The sequence below is a fragment of the Clupea harengus genome, chromosome 3 (genome assembly GCF_900700415.2).
Source record: "Clupea harengus chromosome 3, Ch_v2.0.2, whole genome shotgun sequence".
NCBI lineage: Eukaryota > Metazoa > Chordata > Actinopteri > Clupeiformes > Clupeidae > Clupea > Clupea harengus.
The window spans coordinates 29,539,000-29,557,406 of NC_045154.1; the positions used below are offsets into that span (position 1 = coordinate 29,539,000).

An 18,407-nucleotide genomic window follows, 5' to 3' on the forward strand; every position below is an offset into this window, starting at 1 on the left:
AGACCCATTACCACTTCAGCCATTGTCCACAATTTCAACTTTAAATAGTCATTTTGCTTGAAGGCAAATCAAAGTAATTTTCCCATCATAAAAAAGCCTTCCCTCTGCGAGAGCTTCGGTGAAGGTAATCCAGAACGTAATTGTGAAAATAAGAACCTCCTTCAGGTTCATTTTTAAAGCTTTTTCATGGCTATGATTTCCAGAGCTGACCCAGAAGGACAATACTCAAAAACTGGACATGCTCATGGTATGGCCATTATTATACTTCATTATTGTAATGTGAGCAAAAGGGCAGTAGATGACACACTCGCACAGACCGTACTCGTTTGAAAAAAATAATGTGTGTGTGTTTTTGTGCCCAAAGCACAATTATCTACACATTAAGGAATGGCAAGAGTGAGTGTGAGAGTGTGACCAAGGGTAAGGATGTGAGTGAACATGAGTGAAGAATGTGTCACAGTGTGATTGTGTGTGTGTGTGTGTGTGTGTGTGTGTGTGTGAGTGAGAGTGTGGTGGTAAGGAGTGAGTATGACGGGGAGGGAGTATGTGCGAGTGAGAGTCACAGTTTCACAGTGTGAGTGTGCGAGAGAGAGTGATTGTGTGTATGTGTGAGAGAGGGAGAGACAATGAGTGAATGTAAGGTTCAGTGAGAATTACACGGATGTGAGTGTGAGTGTGTGTGTGTGTGTGTGTGTGTGTGTGTGTGTGTGTGTGTATGTGTGCCCACCTCAGAGAACAAAAAGGTAACCCAATTGTCCAACCCACCTGTCTCCCCCTTCAGGACCTTCTCCAGAGCCACCCCCTTCTCCTCTAGAGCTCGCTGTTTCTCCTCCGCCTCCTCCAACTGCCTCTGGATTGTCTGATGAGACACACACACACACACACACACACACACACACACACACACACACACACACACACACACACACACACACACACACTCTAACTTGGAGGCCACTGCGACAAAGAATACACATTGTCTGAATAGGCTGTCTCCCAAGGGCATGCATTAGCTGTACCTGTGCTCTGTGGAGTCTTTTGAGTTGCTCTCGTCTGGCCTGCTCTTGGACGATCCTCCTCTGCTTTCTCCTTTGCCTCTCAGTCAAGTTCCTCTTGCGCTGAACAAGGAACAAAAGAATACAAAAAAAAAAAAAAATACAAAAAAATCATCCTTCCGACAACCACAGCGAAAAAGGAGGCTTAAAGCTCCACAGGTCCACATAATGAATCTGCCTGCCATGAATGTGTCTACTGGTTCTAGTCGCACCACAATACCTGAAAATGTCTCCCTAGCCCCTGAAAACTATACACTTCACAGGGCATCAGCTTCCATTGTATGTTTCATGGACAGATTTCTCCATCTTCATTTCCTTCCTTTCCAAGGGAGTACAACTAAACAGTCTCAATTGCCACTTCGGAGTTATTCAAGAAATCACTGTACTTTATTTAATTCTCCTCTGGCTCAAAATAGTCTCGGCACTCTAACTATTATTAGGGCAGTAAATGTAATGTGTGTACAGGCATGCCTCTCGGATCTATGAAAAGGACATAGGGTAGCATTGAGATTTCCACTCTGCATGTAAACTGATAGAAGAAGGTCATCAGAAACTTATCCAACTGTTTATCTGAGCTCTGATAATCCATGGGAGGATTATCAGCTCCCGTCCATAGATGTCTGACCACTGTCTGTCCATCCACCTACACAGGGTGAACATCAGTGGACAGGACAAGCGGGACCTTACCCTTGGTTTGTCAAGCAGCTGATCCTCTCCTTCATCAGAGGAGCTGGCTTCCTCCGCCTCCTCCTCCTCGTCCTCCTCCTCCTCCGGATGGCTAGAAGCTGAACAGCGATCAGGCAGTGACAAAAGTGTTCGGGGTCACCTCATTTGTTTTCATTCGAAATAGTTACAATTAACTTCCATGATAAATACACTGTGATGCAGTGAGCACTTGTTTGCGCGACTCTTGTTTTTGACTGCCTCAATCTCAATAGAACATATTCTATTTTAACCAAATACACAATAACAAACAGGTCCAATACAATTGAAGGGTATGCAACCCCTGTTTTTTAAATTGTGATCCTCATGACACAGGCTCTAGCTATAACATTTACAACAGGTAGCTATTAACATTTTGTGACAATTGCAACAGCATGAAATAAATCAGTTCAACTGAAGATATGTTGTCACCTTTGGTCCTGAATTTGGAGAGGATGGTCCAGATGTCCTTATCCTGGTTATCCTCTCGTCCTCCTCGTCCTCTTTCCTTCTCCACCTCCTCTCTCTTCCTCACCCTGAGTGAGGAGAAGAAGTTGAGCTTGCGGCGTGGCAGGAAGGCCATGTCATCTTTGGTGGCGGCGGCGGCGGTGGGCTTGGAGCTCAGGGCCACCTGCTGCAGTAGCATGGTCAGCTCGCTCCCCCTCCTGCGATCAGCGTGCCCGTTCTGCGTGGCCGTGGAGGCCGAGGTCAAGAACTTCTCCTGCTCTCCCGCTCCTCCAGGAGGGGCCCGCTGGTTCTGGGACGTGGGCCCGAACGCAGCGCCAAAGCGTAAGGACCCCTCAGACAGGGGCCTGGCTTTGGGCATGCGGTTTCTTCTGACCACGTTAGCGCTGGAAGCCTCCTTGTTGCTGGAGCCTCCTGCAATGCTCCTCCTGAGGGAGCTGGCCCACATCTGGAAGGCGGACTGAGGCGGCGCGCCGCTCTGGGGCTGCGCAGGTGTCGATTCTGGCACCCCCACCGCCGGTGCCGTCTCAGGCGCAGACTCAGATGGCTTTCCATCGGTCGGCGGTGGCGGCGGGGGTCCACGCGAACCCCTCCTGAGTTCCGAAGGCGTTGAGGTGTCTTCTGAAGGGTCCACGTCCCAGTTGAGCAGCTTCTCCTTCTCGGTCAACGAGAGGACGAGCTTCTTCTTGGGACTGAGCGAAGAGTTGGGCTGCTGCTCCTGCTGCTGCTGCCCATCTTCATGGCTCCCTTGGCTGAGAGCCTGCAGCTGGGAAGAGGATGCTAAGGAGGAGGCGGCGGTGGAGGAGGAGGCGGCGGTGGAGGAGGTGAGGATGGGGTCAGGTCTCTCTGGAAGGCCCTGGCTGTTGTCGGTGAGAGTGGGCTCTTCAGTGTGCGCCAGGCACGTTTCCTCCGCAGACCGGGAGCCAGCAGGTTTTTCAGATGTAGATGAGGAGGCCTGCGCCAAGCAAACACAACTCTCATCAATCACCACCACATCAAACAACATGATTTACCAGCATAAGCAACACCTGCTCCTTTTAAATCATTGGCTACTTAAAAACCTAAGATCTACACAAATTAGATTAACCCACACCATTTCCACAAGGAAGATATATTTCATATACAAAATACATAGGCTACTTATGTTTTAAACAGTATCCACAGAAACTAAACGTGTAAATACACCACCAATATACATCACACACTGACAATGCGGGACATTTATAAAGAAACCAAAGACAGTGCTGAAGGTGCTTCGCGAAATAACAAACCTGCTTTTCAGGCTCTTGAATCTCTTCAAAGTCAGACCCCCCATCTTCTGCAGGTCCCTCTTGCTTGTCATTAGCTCTTCCGCGGGCAAACGTCCTCACCAGGATCAGAGGCAGTGCTGAGAGAGAGAGAGAGAGAGAGAGAGAGAGAGAGAGAGAGAGCCAAACGAATGACCCGCTTGCTAATAAGCACTGAGGAAACCCAGGAAGCTCTGGCCTTGTAATGCAGCACAAATAATGCTTGCAAACAGTATTGCGGTTCGGTGCCGTCGGGTAACCATCAGTGACCATGTCTGAGAATAGGAGTGCAATGTTTTGGAGAAGTCGTTACTTCATGCGGCGCATTCATAATGCATGAGAATGCTATGAGTGCCATTGTTGTGGATTTTTCAATTCATCTCGAGACAACAAATAGCTCGCTATTCCCATAAGGTTCCTGAGAGCCCGCCAATAATGCTGCAGCACCATCGGTCCCACGGCAGAGGTGCCTAGCGCCCTCTAGTGTAGACAGACGCTGTTAGTTTTTTTTTTTTAAATACATAATCATTCATGAGTCAATGGGAGAATGACTATTGTTCAGTGGAAACTCGATGTAAATTAGCACATCCTTCAAGAGCCCACATTTCTTGTGTAACTTCATACTAAAACCTTTGTGGTAAGCTTTTCTCTTGCAACTATATACAACAACAAGCTTTGTTCTAATGCCCACCCACCAGGCCAGTCACTATTGACGGAAGACGCGGCGGGCACCAGTGGCCCCAGTACTTTAGACACAAGTGTCCTAGAGTGTGGGATTAATCTTATTAATAGCTCTGTGAAAATGGACATGTGAGTGAATTGCACTAATCCAGAGGGTGTGCTCCAGAGCACGATCACTGCCCTCACAGGGTGCACAGTGACCGTACCGAACACTAGGGGGCGTATTAGAGCCACTGCACTGCCGTTACTCACTGGCCCTAATTTTTCTTCTCCAGTAGTTGCTCTTGTTGGCTCCTTTAGAAGCAGGACGTTGCCCTAGAGGAGAGAGGGGGGAGAGAGAGAGAGAGAGATGGAGGACTTCATTAGTAGGTTGGTAGGATATGTTTACAATCATAACTCAGGCTTGGAAACATTTCATGAAAAAGGCTGCAATGTGATCTAGTTGTGGGATGACATGAGTTCAACAACAACCAAAAAGTACTGCAGGCTTAGAAAAGCCCTGCTAGCAAGAGAGAACAAGCACTGATGCAAACAAAGCTTTCTCAGCTATGGTGGTCATAAAGCAGCCATGCACCACTAGACTGAACACAATCACTATGGAAACAGTTTACACTATTAAATTAACACAACTAACTAACATTTGTGTGACACTAGTGACATTATCAGGGTGAATAACATTATCCACAGACACACACACACACACACACACACACACACACACACACAAGGATGCAGCCGGCAGCTGCTGCGTATTTCTCCTAGTTCTGAACAGAATGTTCAGCTCAGCTCGGAGCAGAACAAAACAGGAGTGGCTCCAGTGGCCAAGACAAATACACAGCTAATGTGAAGGAATGGCTGTGGCAGCCACTCCCTTTTCTAAGGGCTAATAAGCGGACAGTGGGAGGAGACGGTTAGGGTTAGGGTAACTCTGGGCTCTTCTGCACCAAACACACTCGCTGTAGGGCTGGATGGAGATTGGGCAGCAGAGGCAGCGCTACCTCGTCTAGGTTTGAAAACAATCTATAGCGGTTACTGTTGAGGGTCAGGCATGACTAAGACAACAGCCGGTCTAAGCGTTTCTGTGATTGCGGAGGTTTGTCAGGGACTGTAAAGACTTACCTTTACCCTCTTCTGACGGCGCGCTACAGCTCGTAGATCCAGAATCAGATGGCTGAAGTGAAAAGGGCTCAGACGTCTGAAGCCTAACAAAGCAGAGGCAGACACGCACGCATATACAATGAGCACAGAGGAACAGGAGAAGAATTCAGTAAAAATGCCTCTCCTTTCATGAGTCTCACAACATATCCAGCCCAAGGACATTAAAAGCCATAATAGGAAAACAGAGTAGACCTTGAGTTTTTTTTCTCTCTAAATGAAACCACAGTACTGTGGCAACGCTCCGTTTATGGGGCTCTGCCATTTGATAAGAAGTTAAACCAAAGCTTTAGATAAAAGTTTAAATAAGAATGGTGTAGACGTACAGTGGAGTCTCGGTCTCAGGTTAGGCCCAAGATCCTTTCTGTGTGTAACTGCGGTAGTAAGTTCTAAGGAGACAACCATCCTGCAGCTAACTTACTCCATGCTGGAGCCAGGCTGGTCCACTTCTAGCAGAGGGTCCTCTGGTAACTCAACCACCATCGTGGGGTCGAGCCAGCCCCTCTGTGGCCCTCTGGTCTGGCCGTCAGGAACTGTATACTCGTGTGGGACTCCTGGGAAGTTATGGGACACACACACAAATGTCACCCAACACTCAAGCTGTGGCGTCATCTGAAGCAGCTACCAAAGAAACACCAGCTTGGCACAACCACAACAGCTCTGGTCTACAGATCAAAGGGACTCAGATCTACAAACGACAGTCACAATATTCTAAAGTTAAAAAGGACAGGGAGATAAATGATCACATAGGGACAATGTCCAGAGAACAAATGAACCTAGCACTCTACTGCAAACCTTTTCTATATTTGAACTGACTTAACAGCACACATAATTACAAATATGTGGATAAGACCTGTTTGATGACAAGAGGAAACAGAACAGAAAACACAAAAATGGAGAGAAATATTTAACACAGTCCCATAAGAAAACAAATATACATATTAATATGAATAAATAAATACATTAGAAAATAAACAGCTAAACAAATCAATGAATACATTTAAGTATATAAATAATATAAATATATTAAATAGTATACAATAGTTAGGTCTGGTTGAACATTATATATATAAATAAATAACGTTACATTTGACAGTTTACAAATGATGAAAGAGCAAAGTAAGGTCATCTTAACACTTTAGCAGTACTTCAAAGGACAATTGCAGACCATCCAGTTTTTCTATTTTCCAAATTCAACGCAAAATCAGCAATTTACCTAATCTCTTCACAAAGCTGTGTATTTTGTTTTTTACCACATAGGCCGACATTGCACATAAAATTACATAAATTAGCTTTGTATTTTGTATTTATATTTCCACTTCTTCTGGCCTCCTGAAGGTGGTTATGTCCGTTTCCACCCCTGCCACTGCTTAATGTAGGCTCCCACTCATTTGGTCTCAATAATATTTGATATATATTCATCTTCACCCCCATGACCCTTATGGGACTCTGGAGAAATAGTATGGATGTAAAAGTTCTCAGAAATGTGTGATGACACACCTAACATTTGTGTTCTTATGTCTCCATTACATACGAAGACATGAAAAAAACCACGCAAAAACTAAAATATTACAATTCTATTGAAAAAAATATTTAAATATTAAAAAAAAAAAAAAATACTTACAGATAGTTTGTCTTTTGGTTTTTATCTCATGAAATTATTTTCTAGTATCTGTGGAGTTCAAGTGTTTTTTTTAAATCATTTCAAAATCTGTCATTTGGATGGCAAAAAAAATGGCAAAATGCTGGAGTTTGTTGCATGGTTTCAGAGTCATGGAGATAAAGACAGGTCTTGACTATGCACAGCCTACAGCTTATTCAGAACCTGCAGAATTTCATATCTAGCTTGCAGTGAAGCGAAGGGTGAATCTATGCTTCTATGCTGTGAATGCATCCGTGGTGTGATACAAATGGCATAGCAGACAGTGCTACCATGCTTTAGGTATTTTGAATTCAATGCCTCTGAATATGAAGCCCTTGAAAGCATCACCTTGAGATCCGTCGCATGATTTTGAAACCCTTGTTGCCTGACCTGTGACACACATGAATGCCCTTGTGTGTGTGTTAACACAACAGAGGTCTTTTCTTTGTGAGTGTCAGCTCATATGCACAGTGGTGGTTCACTGTAGATGGAGAGATACAGCAGGTTAATTTGATGTGAACTTGTGACCTGCTTATGTGCAATGCTCTGAGTAAAACTTTAGCATTTCGGTAAGACGGTCTTCATACAAGCTGAGGAATTGGTCATCTTGGAAAAAACGTTCTACCTTACACAGAATCTGAGATATTCAAACAGCTGAACTGGAAATGTTAAAAGGTGTCCACCAAAAACCTCTCTTAGCAAAGATGTTGGTTCTTGTGAAGTCAGTCAGAGTACAAACGCAATCAAGTGAACACTGCACACCATTTGAGCATGCTGAACTGATCAACGCGTGAGTGATTGGGTCAAAGAAAACAAAAAAAGGTGACAGATGGAAGAGAGCCCAGAAACAGCCCAAGGTGTGAGAGTGAGAAAAGGAGGCTGAAGGCTAGTTGTAACCGTAGGAACCGAGCCACGGTCGCACTGGGTCTGATGTATGGGGGATTTAAAAAGAAAAGAAAAAAAAAAAAAAAAAAAGCACCCAATTTTGGGCACCGAAGGACATTAAATCTCCGCAAAACAAGGAGCTGACTGAGGTTACATGGGAAAGCGCGATCTTAAACTATGCTACAGTCAATTTTAAAAAGGCTACTGCATAGGTTTGATCACATCAATTAAGCCGTTATTTTTTTAAGCAGCTAAGTCATTTATACCAGTAATGCCATAGCAAATGGATGAGTCCTGTGCTTACATAGGCATGAACATGAGACTCTTTAAAAAGTGTGGGCCTGATGAAGTGCATAGACAGCTCGAATTTGAATAAAGAGGAGGAAACAAGAGTTATGTATTAAAAAGGATTTATTCTTCTTTTTAAACTTACAGGCTTTAAATACGATAAATTAAGCATTTACCTAAGAAATGTACAGGGTGGCAGCTGAAGTCTTATAAATATAGCAAAAAGAGAACATTTTTGGAGATCAAAATCCAAGGATTTTGTCGTTTTAATTTACAAAAAAAAGTGCAAAAACTAGAATCCTCTTACAGGCACCAAGCTCAGTTGGTCTCTAAGAGGAAGAGCAAGAGAAGTCTCCGCTGCGTGACTGTGTGGAGAGATAAGCGTCTTCTAGAGTGGAACATTCAACGGGGGACAAACAAAGACAGAAGAACATGAAATATGTTATTTCAAATGAAAAAAAAATGGGAGTGAAGAATTTTGCTACAAAAAAAATAAAAACAGGCTTCACTTGCAAAGCGCATGCTGAGATTAATGTTGGCATAGCGTTTCAGTTAGTAGCGTTACCGTGGATGCAGTGAGGGCACAAACTAAAACTTGCCTACAGTTTGTGAGATCGACATCAAGACTTCCATACACAAGACCCATGCTGCGTTCTCGACGGCACACTGATTAGAAAGGAGTGGAGTAGTAAGGGCTGCGAGGAAAGCCACTGGTGAAGCCACACAAAGGATCATGTGACCCCCATTCACCTTCCTGCGGCCTCGATTCAGCCAATCAGAGATTACAGTATTGGAAACTTGCAACAGACTACACATGAGATAGGACAGAGTGGAAGGATGGAAAAAAAAAAAAAAAAAAAGGATGGGGAAAATAAGAATGAACATAGAAACGGGACGTTGCAGAAAATAAGGACAAAATATTGCAAGGACATTGCAAGACCCTACAAGCCTTATTGGAGCCACGATCCAGCAGTGTTTTGTGCTGGACTCTACACGTCCAGATGGAACCCTGGCACAAATACTACATGCTGGGACGAGACAGGAGCTCCCCACACAGCAGATGCACACGCATACAGAACTAAAGTGAACACAGGCACTCAGGCCAGTGCCTGAAATACTGCATTGTCTGGTTTGGTCACAATCATGTCTGGATTTGTCACAATCAAAGAAAAAAAAAAAAAAGGACAAATTCAATTTCACAGAGCTGAACAAATCTTTGGCAGAGAAACTACAGATTAAGCTACCTCCAACCTAGTGGAACACACTGTTCACACTGCCATGCTACATTGTACAACAAGGGGGGGGGGGGGGGAAATAGCTTCCAATAGTCCTCTTTGTAGAAAAAGGTTCCTTGGTTACCAAAAAAACAAAAAAGCTAATACTGTTTGGCATTTCCACAACATTGTAAGAAAATGAGGATCATTGTACCATTCTATGCAGTCAGTACCGTTCTAAACCAAAACAAGTTTCCATACTAAAACACTCAAAGGCAAGTAGTACAGGCCTGCGCTGTGCTTCCAGGTAAAGTGCTTTCAGTGCTTCCTTTGGTTTCACAATAGTCCTTGTTTTTCTTTTTAAAAAAAAAACAACAACACACTGATTGGTAGGCTGGAACCACAGGACAGGCAGGTTACGAAAAACCATTTTAACACTGTTGGCCGTTACATGGAAACACCTTTTTTTATCATTGGGTTTCCTTATTTGGTTAGATTTTAAAAACAAACAAACAAACAAACAAACAAACAAACAAACACCACCACTGTGTTAGAGCTCTATGTGCAGTGGGGCCCAGAGCTGGGATGCCCGGGGGCTGCTGGGGGTGTGTGTGCCTACTCCAGCGCCCGCTGGGCCAGGCTCAGGGCCGGGGGGGTTAGAGGTGGCTCCTCCATGCGGAACATCTGGGCCAGCACGTCATGCAGGCTGGCCAGCAGGGGCATGCCCAGGCTCAGCAGCATGTACATGAAGCCGTAGTCATCCTGCCGCTCCAGCACGTGCTGGCGGGTCACCCGCGCTGCCCCAGAGGCCCAGCGGCCCAGGCGGCACGGCGAGCCCAGGAGCAGCCCCACCAGCCACTGCGGCCAGGACACGGCCGCCCTAAACAAGGAACTCAGGGTACCTGAAGGCTGGCCCTGTAGGCTGACTGCTGCCGAGTACAGTGCACCGCCGTCCACTGAAGACATCTGGTTCTCCTCCTCCTGCAAACAATATAGGGATCACTTTTCAAAAACAGAAAATGGCTGAAAAATGATTTTATATGGATATAATTGTAATTGGTAATGAAGTAAATGCTCACTAAAAAGATGAGCCATAAAACTGCATAACTAAAAAAACGCAAATGCTTCTGGTACACTTAATTGTGGTGTAGCTGATACCAGATGTTATTTATGTGTGCAACAAGGAGTAAATGGAGAGTTCATTACCACTCGTTCGCGGTTCTTGGTGTCGGCTAAATACTGAGAGTAGTGCAACTTGCAGTAGAACTTGCCTGCAATATAAAAAAGAGGATAACAATGAAACAGCATGCAGGCCATTTAATGGGTAATAAACTCCCCAATTTGAAAACTGGGGTTCAGGAACTGTCCACAGGTCTCAAGAAGCATGGTTTCACTGCTTCAGGGTAACAGATACATTGGGGGGGGGGGGGGGGGGGGGGGGAGGGACTGCGTTTAGCTGTGGACGTACCGTGGCCGGCGTTGAAGGCATGACCTCCCAGGCGGAGCGTGCACAGGCAGGCTTCGCAGCGGAAACACTCGCGGTGGAAGAAGAAGCCCTCGGCACTGAGGCGCTCCATCACGTACACGCGCTTCTTGCAGGAGTGGCACACGTCGCTCCCGCCCACGCCCATCGGGAACTCCTTCCGGGCGGTACCCTGTCGGGGGTGACAGGACACGCAGATGCTAAAGACACAGATAATAAGGAGGGTGCTGGCCAAGGTTGCGTCAAAGTTAGTACAACTGTCCCCGCACACGCACACGCACACGCACACACACACAGAGAGACAGACTGTGCTGTGTGAATGGGAAGCTGTAGACTAGCGAGCGCTACATTATTAGTACCATCAAGCTATGCATTGTTAATAAAAAGTCAGTTTTAATGAAAGATCATAGCATAGAGCTGAGTGATTAGATCCCCCCACATAAGGGGGGGGGGGGGGGAGCACTGTAGCTGATGCTTCTACCACAGAGCTGCCAACATCAGTATTTGGTCAAAGCATGGTGACTAAAAACCACTGACAAATGTTCAAGCTACATTTTCCCCAAAGGGTCAATGTAGTTGATTAGCGCTGCACCCTTTGCCCTACTTAAGTGAACCAGAAGCGCGTTCGGCTGGGTTTACCCCTGTTGACTGTGGGCACCTCCCTTGGAGCATCACCTGTGGACAGTATCGCATGACCACAATGAGCACTCATTGTTCGCTCCCTGCTGACTCCTCAGACAAGACATGCAAAAGAGCACGATGAGAGTCTCATGAACAGTACTCACTTCCCCCCCCCCAGAGCCACACTTTCACATAGTCCCAAAACAAAACACAACAGAACAGCACAGCCCAGCGCGCCTGATCACACTGTGACTGTGCTCAGCCACATGATGGAAGCACGTAACCTGGAGGCCATTTCAGATACAGTTCCCTTTTCACTTCCACAAATAAACAGGTTATTAAAAAAAAAAAAAAAAAAAAAAAAAAAACTCCAAACTATGGACAAAGCGGGTCAATACGTTTATGCAAGTGTGACTTCAGTTGAGCCAGGACAAGACAGACATGGCCTGCTTCGAGTACAGCTCAAAGCAAGACCATTGGTACATTACAGTGGAAGAAAACACAACTTCACTATCCAAAGAAACGTCACTGCGTCTTGTTACACCATTTGCAGTGTGACTTGTCATGCGTTCATGTCTGTCTCCTTACCGGTGAGTGGGCCGAGTCAGCAGCTTTGGGCCTATGGTCAGTCTCATAGAGGATGGCCAGGGTCTCGGCTTTAGCGCCTATCACAGAGGACACCTTCCCCACTGTCCTCTAACAACGGACACAACCACAGAGAGAAGGGGGAGAAGAAGAGAAAAGGAACACACACACACACACACACACACACACACACACACACACACACACACACACACACCCACCCACACCAGGAGAGAAGACCCAGAGGGAAGAACAAACAAAACATGGATACGATGGGACTAGCAGTAAAAAGAAAAGAAAGTGGTGATGGATGGATAGATAGACAACACAGGCAGGAGGACAGGGAAGGAAAATGGAAAATCCATGCATTCCACACGTGGACATGCTTCAGTGCTGTGAGTCCGCAGTGAATTTCAACAAACCAGAGTCATCTTAGATTGGCTCAAGATACAAGGAGGTTGGTTTGGATCTCAAAGTAAACAGGTTTTACTCTGACCACTCACCTGGCTTAAAAGGTATACTCTGATTCTTCTTTAGTATCTAGTTCTTCTTCAGCAATACGCCACAAATTAATGTTAAATGTGTCTACAAATAAGCACAGGGGGCCTTGTGTATACACAGCCATGCGGTTATCAATTCTTTACGACACCTAGCGTCTACACCATATATCCTACATCATTTCGGGATCATCAAACGTGCCATCCGTGCAGTGGTTCTACCTGTTTGTGGGAACTTGAGGTTTCTGCGTCACCGTTTTCAGATAAATGTATCTGACTAAGACCAAGCTCACATGATAAGGCACTTCCATTGCACTAGGACCAATAGAAAAAGCAAAATCAACACTAGTTTAAAAGCTGTGGAACTAGCTCTGTAATAATGTCCTTTCAAGAAAAAACAGAGTAAATCAAAGTGTTGACCTTCACTCATGCTTGTAGAATACATATCCTCATACTGTTCCAGTTAAGTACAGGAGTGTGCCTACCTCTCTACAGCTATAATTCAGACACTGAAAAAAAGCTGGAAGTAATTACATCAGTGCTGATTCATTTGGGAGCCACTGAACAAAGGCGTCATCCTAGAACCTTCAGTCATCCTAAACAATGTCTCTACCCGCTGTACTCAGAGCTTCAGTTAAGAGTGAACTAATGGAGTTTTGCTTAAAAAGTAATAACTCCACTAAGTAAGAGATCATGTTTCCCGAGGGGTCCCATTATATGAAAATATCGGATGAGGATAAGAGGCAAAGAACTCCACAAAGACACCAACCGGAGTGGAGTTTCCTATATTTCCAATAGCCCTGTAAAGACACCTCGAGGGCCGTTATCCTGCCACACGTTTTTTGGGCATTAATTTATAGCCCACAAAGGAAACATTTGTTTTAGTTTAAAAAGAAGCCAAACTGTTTAGTTTGTAGTAGGCCTCTACTTTCTTTAGATCACAGACAAAGATAACGTTGGGTAGTTTACTTGTTTACAAATGACTCCATTGTTGCTAAGCCCAAATCCTTTAGCTTGCTACCCAGATAGAAAGCATATTATATCGGTCCACCGGTGGATTTTGGATACACTGGTGGTACGCCACTTCTGGTTATCATCCACCATCATCCATGTTATTTGCCTTAATATCCACAACCTGGAATTTCTAGATCCTATCCTTGACATAATCGATTTTAAATATCAGCCACTAAACAGAAGTTCATAGCCTACTAGAAGGCCCCTCAAGTCTTTAATTCAAGTCATTTTTCACCTTCTGTTGCGCACTGGTAACATCTATAAAAAAAAGAAAAGGGTTGGTGAAAATGACAAGTATAAATGAGTAACTCCTGTTTTGAAAGGGAGTGGCAAATGGTGGGCCGTTTGTCCGTAACTCACTCAGTGGAACACCAGAAAACCGTAGAGGCAAAAAGCCAACGGACCGATAGTGGTCAACTGGGCTTCTGCTATCAGGGTAGCTGGTTTCTGATTCTATGCTTGCTGGCTTTCCAGATAACATGTTATTTAAGCATGGAATTCATTGCGTTTACACCACTTGGCATAATGAGAGACAATACATTTATTTCTAGTCTGACTACACACTTACTGCAGTAGCCTCTATCGATGAATTGTTATAGTTACCATTCAAAGTTTCCAGAGCATTGATATAGAATGGGGATTCAACTTTTCTTTTTTTTTACCCAATATGCTTCATATGTGTGCCCTACAGAAATATCGAGACACCTGCCAGCCAATCAGAAAAGAGTATCTCATCACCTGGGGATGAAGTTCAGATAGCTGACGTGTCTGAGTGTTTTTTTTTTTACCTGCTTTAGAGGCTGAGGTGGCGCTGGGGCAAGAGGAAGACAGGACAGGGCAGAAGAGACATGGACAGAGTTCGTGGACGGGGCCTTAGGAGGAGGAGGAGGAGGACGACGAAGAGGAGGAGGGTTTGAAGCAGGGGCAGGCGAAGGGGTAGGCGTAAATACCTGATTGTATTTTCAGAGGAGAGGAAAAAAGGTAAAGAGGTAAAGAGGTAAAAAAGTAAAGCGGCTATTAAAGCAGGTTGTACGTGCCAAACTCACAGGGGTGGGGGGAGGTCATGAACATGAGTTAACACCACAACAACAGCGCCATTGATCAGCACACACAGTTCCCCTTCCCGCCCACGCCTTGGGAGGGACATTCACTGATTCATATCTTTATGCATTGGCATGAAAGCACCCAGTATGGAGAGAGAGAGAGAGAGAGGGAGAGAGAGGGAGGGAGGGAGGGAAGAAGAAAGAGCAAAAGAAATTAAAAAAAAAGAAAAGAGAGAGAGGGCAGTGAGCAAAGACCACAAGGACAGAGGAAGTGAGGAAGCTATTCAGTAGACTCAAGCTGTGGCATGGCCAGTTAATGGAGTCCTAATTAGTTCCGTCTGAAAGGAGCAGAGTCCAAACAAACAAACAAACAAACAAACAAACAGTTCGGCCTCGGCTTCATTCAAGGACTTTTAATTGGATAAGTAGAGAGCACCGCCACACTCAATGCAGCAGTACAGTGAAAGAAACAGTTGGAAACATAAAGATAAAGCCCGACTGGAAAAAGCGAACAAGCAGTGAGTGTGAGTGAGAGGTTCTCATGCAACACTTCAAATTCATGTATGAATTGGGCATACATGCATGCCGATACAGGAACATTTACTGCCAGCACAAACACAAAAACACATCAAGCATCATTAGGTGCATCACGAACAAAACCAAACTGACTGGATGAATCGGTATTAAGTAAGCGTTTCCAGCAGGACACATGCCAAGATCAGGACCTAAAGGTCGTAGGTGAGTGTCAGACAGGCCAGGGCCCTCAGTCACAGGTGGTTGGGGATGCTAGGAGAGGAAACCACAGGCAGGCAGACAGGCAGGTGATCCATGCACCATCACCTTATGGCGAGGGACTCCGCCCGGGAACATGGAGCACAGGTGCAGAGCTCTGTCCTTTATGCTCTTTTTATTGAACTCCCTAGTGCTTAGGGTCTTTGCTTTTCTCTGCAAAAGCAGCCAGGAGGGGGGGGGGGGGGGGGGGGGGGAAGGGAGGAACAGGAAAGAGGGAAGCACACGTGAGGAGAGGAACAGAAAGATTAAAAACAAACCACTGCTTTCAGCTGAGCCAGAAGCGGAGATTACAACAGGCAGAGCCGATACGTTTAAACACTGTTGCCATTAAGCAACGCTTTAGAAATGTTTTAGACTTATTTTTCCATCTCAATCACCTCAGATTAAAAAAAAACAATGCTCATTTGTTTGTCGATTTGTTGCCGTTTTTTTTTTTAACTCAGAGTTGCCTTTGCTCTGTACATCAGTGGATCAGTGCTGGGAGATTGTGTTGATGCCAAAATGCGCAGGGGGGGGGGGGGGGGGCAAAGACACCGTTACATAACTGGGTTCTCTAAGGCAACTGGACTTTAACCTTTACTCTTCCACATGTGCTGATGGAAGGGAATGTGCGAGTCAGAAGGGAAATGTCCGACATACAGAGGACGGACGGGCTCTAGTGACAGTGGTACACACACACCGCACGCTCATCACCTGTTCAATTTGGTGCTCCAGATGCTGCTGGCGCTGCAGCATGTCACACAGAGCTGCGGTGGCGACGGAGGAGGAGGAGGAGGAGGAAGGCTGGTCAGGGGAATCCGCCTCGCCCAACCCCTCCTCTGGGGTGGCCAGGGGGATTACCCGTGGAGCCTTGAGGGGAATGTATAGAGGCTGAGGACTGGGGCTCCGGCCAGGACTGGGGATGGAGCTGGAGCTGGAGCTGGGACTGAGGGGAGATGTGGGGCTCGGACTGTCTTTGGGAGTCTGGGGCGAGGAGCCCGCTGACAGGAGCCTCAGGTAGATAGACGGCTGCGGGCAGGGGACACACAACACGGACCAACGAGTGACCAAATGGCTTCACAAAGCTACCAGCAGAGGGCATCATTCAGTGTACATCACACCAAGGCATGTTGGTATTAGTAGACCTAGGCATGGAGGGGGTTGGGGCACCTGATAAGGGTTTTTTGATCTGATAGTGTTAGTTCACCTCAGTGGCCCTTAATAAAGCTGCAGTAATCCAAACTGGGAGCTTACTGGGATGGGTCTGTTGCTGTCTGCACCACAGACAGGCGGTGAGGGGTGGAGGAGTTACCTGCCACTTGGGCTTGGGAGGAGGCGGGGGAGGGGGTTGGTCCTTGGGCTTGGCGAAGCGCGGGTTGTCGGTCAGGTCCAGCGAGGAAGGCCGGGGAGGGCAGGACTCAGAGGAAGAGTCAGAATCGGACTCGGACTGACACACACACACAGAACATTGGACAGAGCAGGAAATGAGAAAATAAACCGACAGGACAGGACAGATACACAGAGCAGAAGGGAAAATGCAGGAGAAGACGACACAAATATCATTGGATACTTTAGAGTCTCTAAATGTGGTTCAGTAAGGCAACATTCTCTGAGTACATATGGTCCCCCTGTGAACCCGTGATCATAGTAACCTTTTGACCACAACCTCAACTTTAAAAACACCGTCTCCATTCAGCTTAAGGATCATGTGTGCATCGGAGTACTCATGCATGACCTATATCCTGTGTAATCCTGTAATTAAAGGTTAGACACCTCCAGCTGTCACAGTGTGTGTCCTGCGTGTGCTGGATCAAACAGGGCGTAAAAAACACTCTTATTAGTGTGCTGTAATGGACTTACACAACAACCGAAAGCAATAGCTCAAAAAGCAAAACAATCTAATTGAATAGTGAAGGAAACTGAGATGGTCTCAGAAAAAAACAAGACTGAACCCTTCTACTGGAACTCAACAAACTTTTCCCTCCAATGTGTGCACAGTTAAGCACTCCCCTTCCACTCAACCACCCAACTTCTTTCTACTTCCTACTTCCATAACCATCTCATCCCAGTTCCTCTGTTAGTTCAGTTCTCAAACTCCATATACAGTAGTTCAACAGACAATGGCTGAATGACACTTTAGAATGATAAACTGAATGACCACCCTGACCACAGCTGAATTGGTTTTTACCTTTCATGTTAACCAAACTAAAACATGCCACAGCCTGGCTGAGAGTGAATAAGGGCTTTTATGGAGGTGCGAAAGTGCACCGCTGTTGGAAAAGGGAGCGTTGGATTTACACAACACAAGACAAAATGAGAGCATCATTGCAAAACGGAAAGTAGCACAAAAAGATCGTCTACTTCCAAATATCTAGCTCACGATCATTGGAACGCCAAAATCATAACTGAAAATGAAATTCAATGAATTGCCCAGCTCCAAGCACAGGGCAAAGCCTCCCACCCTGTACCCGCTCCCTAATGTCCTCCAGGGGGCCACAGTCCGTAGGCTGCAAGCCAGCAGGGGGGTACCAGGGGAGCGGGCGCCACATATCCTTACCACACAAAGGGAGGCATTCACAGGGATTATGCTCACAGTGAAGTTTCAGAATTGGATTGGGGAGCATTTGTCCAAGCCTTCACTCAAATCCCCCTACCCTCTAGTACAAGGAACCTGAGCTTCCAGCCACACTGCACTGCATCACACTGCACAACCATAGGCAATGTTTTCCCCACTGCTGTGACATAAAAAAAATCACAGACATGGCAATGCATTGAGATGCAAATCATTGAAGCTTAAGCCATGTGTGGCAATATCCTGCAGTGGGTGGGTGATGTATGTGTGTAGTCTCCAGAGAGAGAGTGCTCAGAGGTTGGGAAAGTCAGCTCACCAGTTTGCGTGGAACCACACTGGAGGTGTTCTCCTCAAACTTGGCCAGTAGATGCGCCATGGAGCGAATCGCACCCTCACCAGAGGGGTCAGCCTGACCGACTGACGGCTTCTCAAAGAAAGAGAGAGACAC

The 18,407-nt window shown here is 45.9% G+C and overlaps 1 protein-coding gene across 2 annotated transcripts in view; it reads right to left on the minus strand.

Annotated features, from left to right (window-relative positions):
* The window catches only part of mical2b (microtubule associated monooxygenase, calponin and LIM domain containing 2b), a 48,843-nt gene that overhangs the window by 4,965 nt on the left and 25,471 nt on the right, over window positions 1–18,407 (minus strand). For both annotated transcript variants that reach the window (XM_031565313.2, XM_031565315.2), the window contains exons 16-27: window positions 18,276–18,383; window positions 10,842–11,028; window positions 10,580–10,644; window positions 10,276–10,354; window positions 5,766–5,898; window positions 5,309–5,391; window positions 4,442–4,504; window positions 3,494–3,609; window positions 2,190–3,177; window positions 1,743–1,840; window positions 1,020–1,118; window positions 766–859 (exon numbers count right to left, since the gene is read on the minus strand). In XM_031565313.2, coding sequence (XP_031421173.1) covers window positions 766–859; window positions 1,020–1,118; window positions 1,743–1,840; window positions 2,190–3,177; window positions 3,494–3,609; window positions 4,442–4,504; window positions 5,309–5,391; window positions 5,766–5,898; window positions 10,276–10,354; window positions 10,580–10,644; window positions 10,842–11,028; window positions 18,276–18,383 — 2,113 coding nt within the window. The remainder of the gene's footprint in view (window positions 1–765; window positions 860–1,019; window positions 1,119–1,742; window positions 1,841–2,189; window positions 3,178–3,493; window positions 3,610–4,441; window positions 4,505–5,308; window positions 5,392–5,765; window positions 5,899–10,275; window positions 10,355–10,579; window positions 10,645–10,841; window positions 11,029–18,275; window positions 18,384–18,407) is intronic.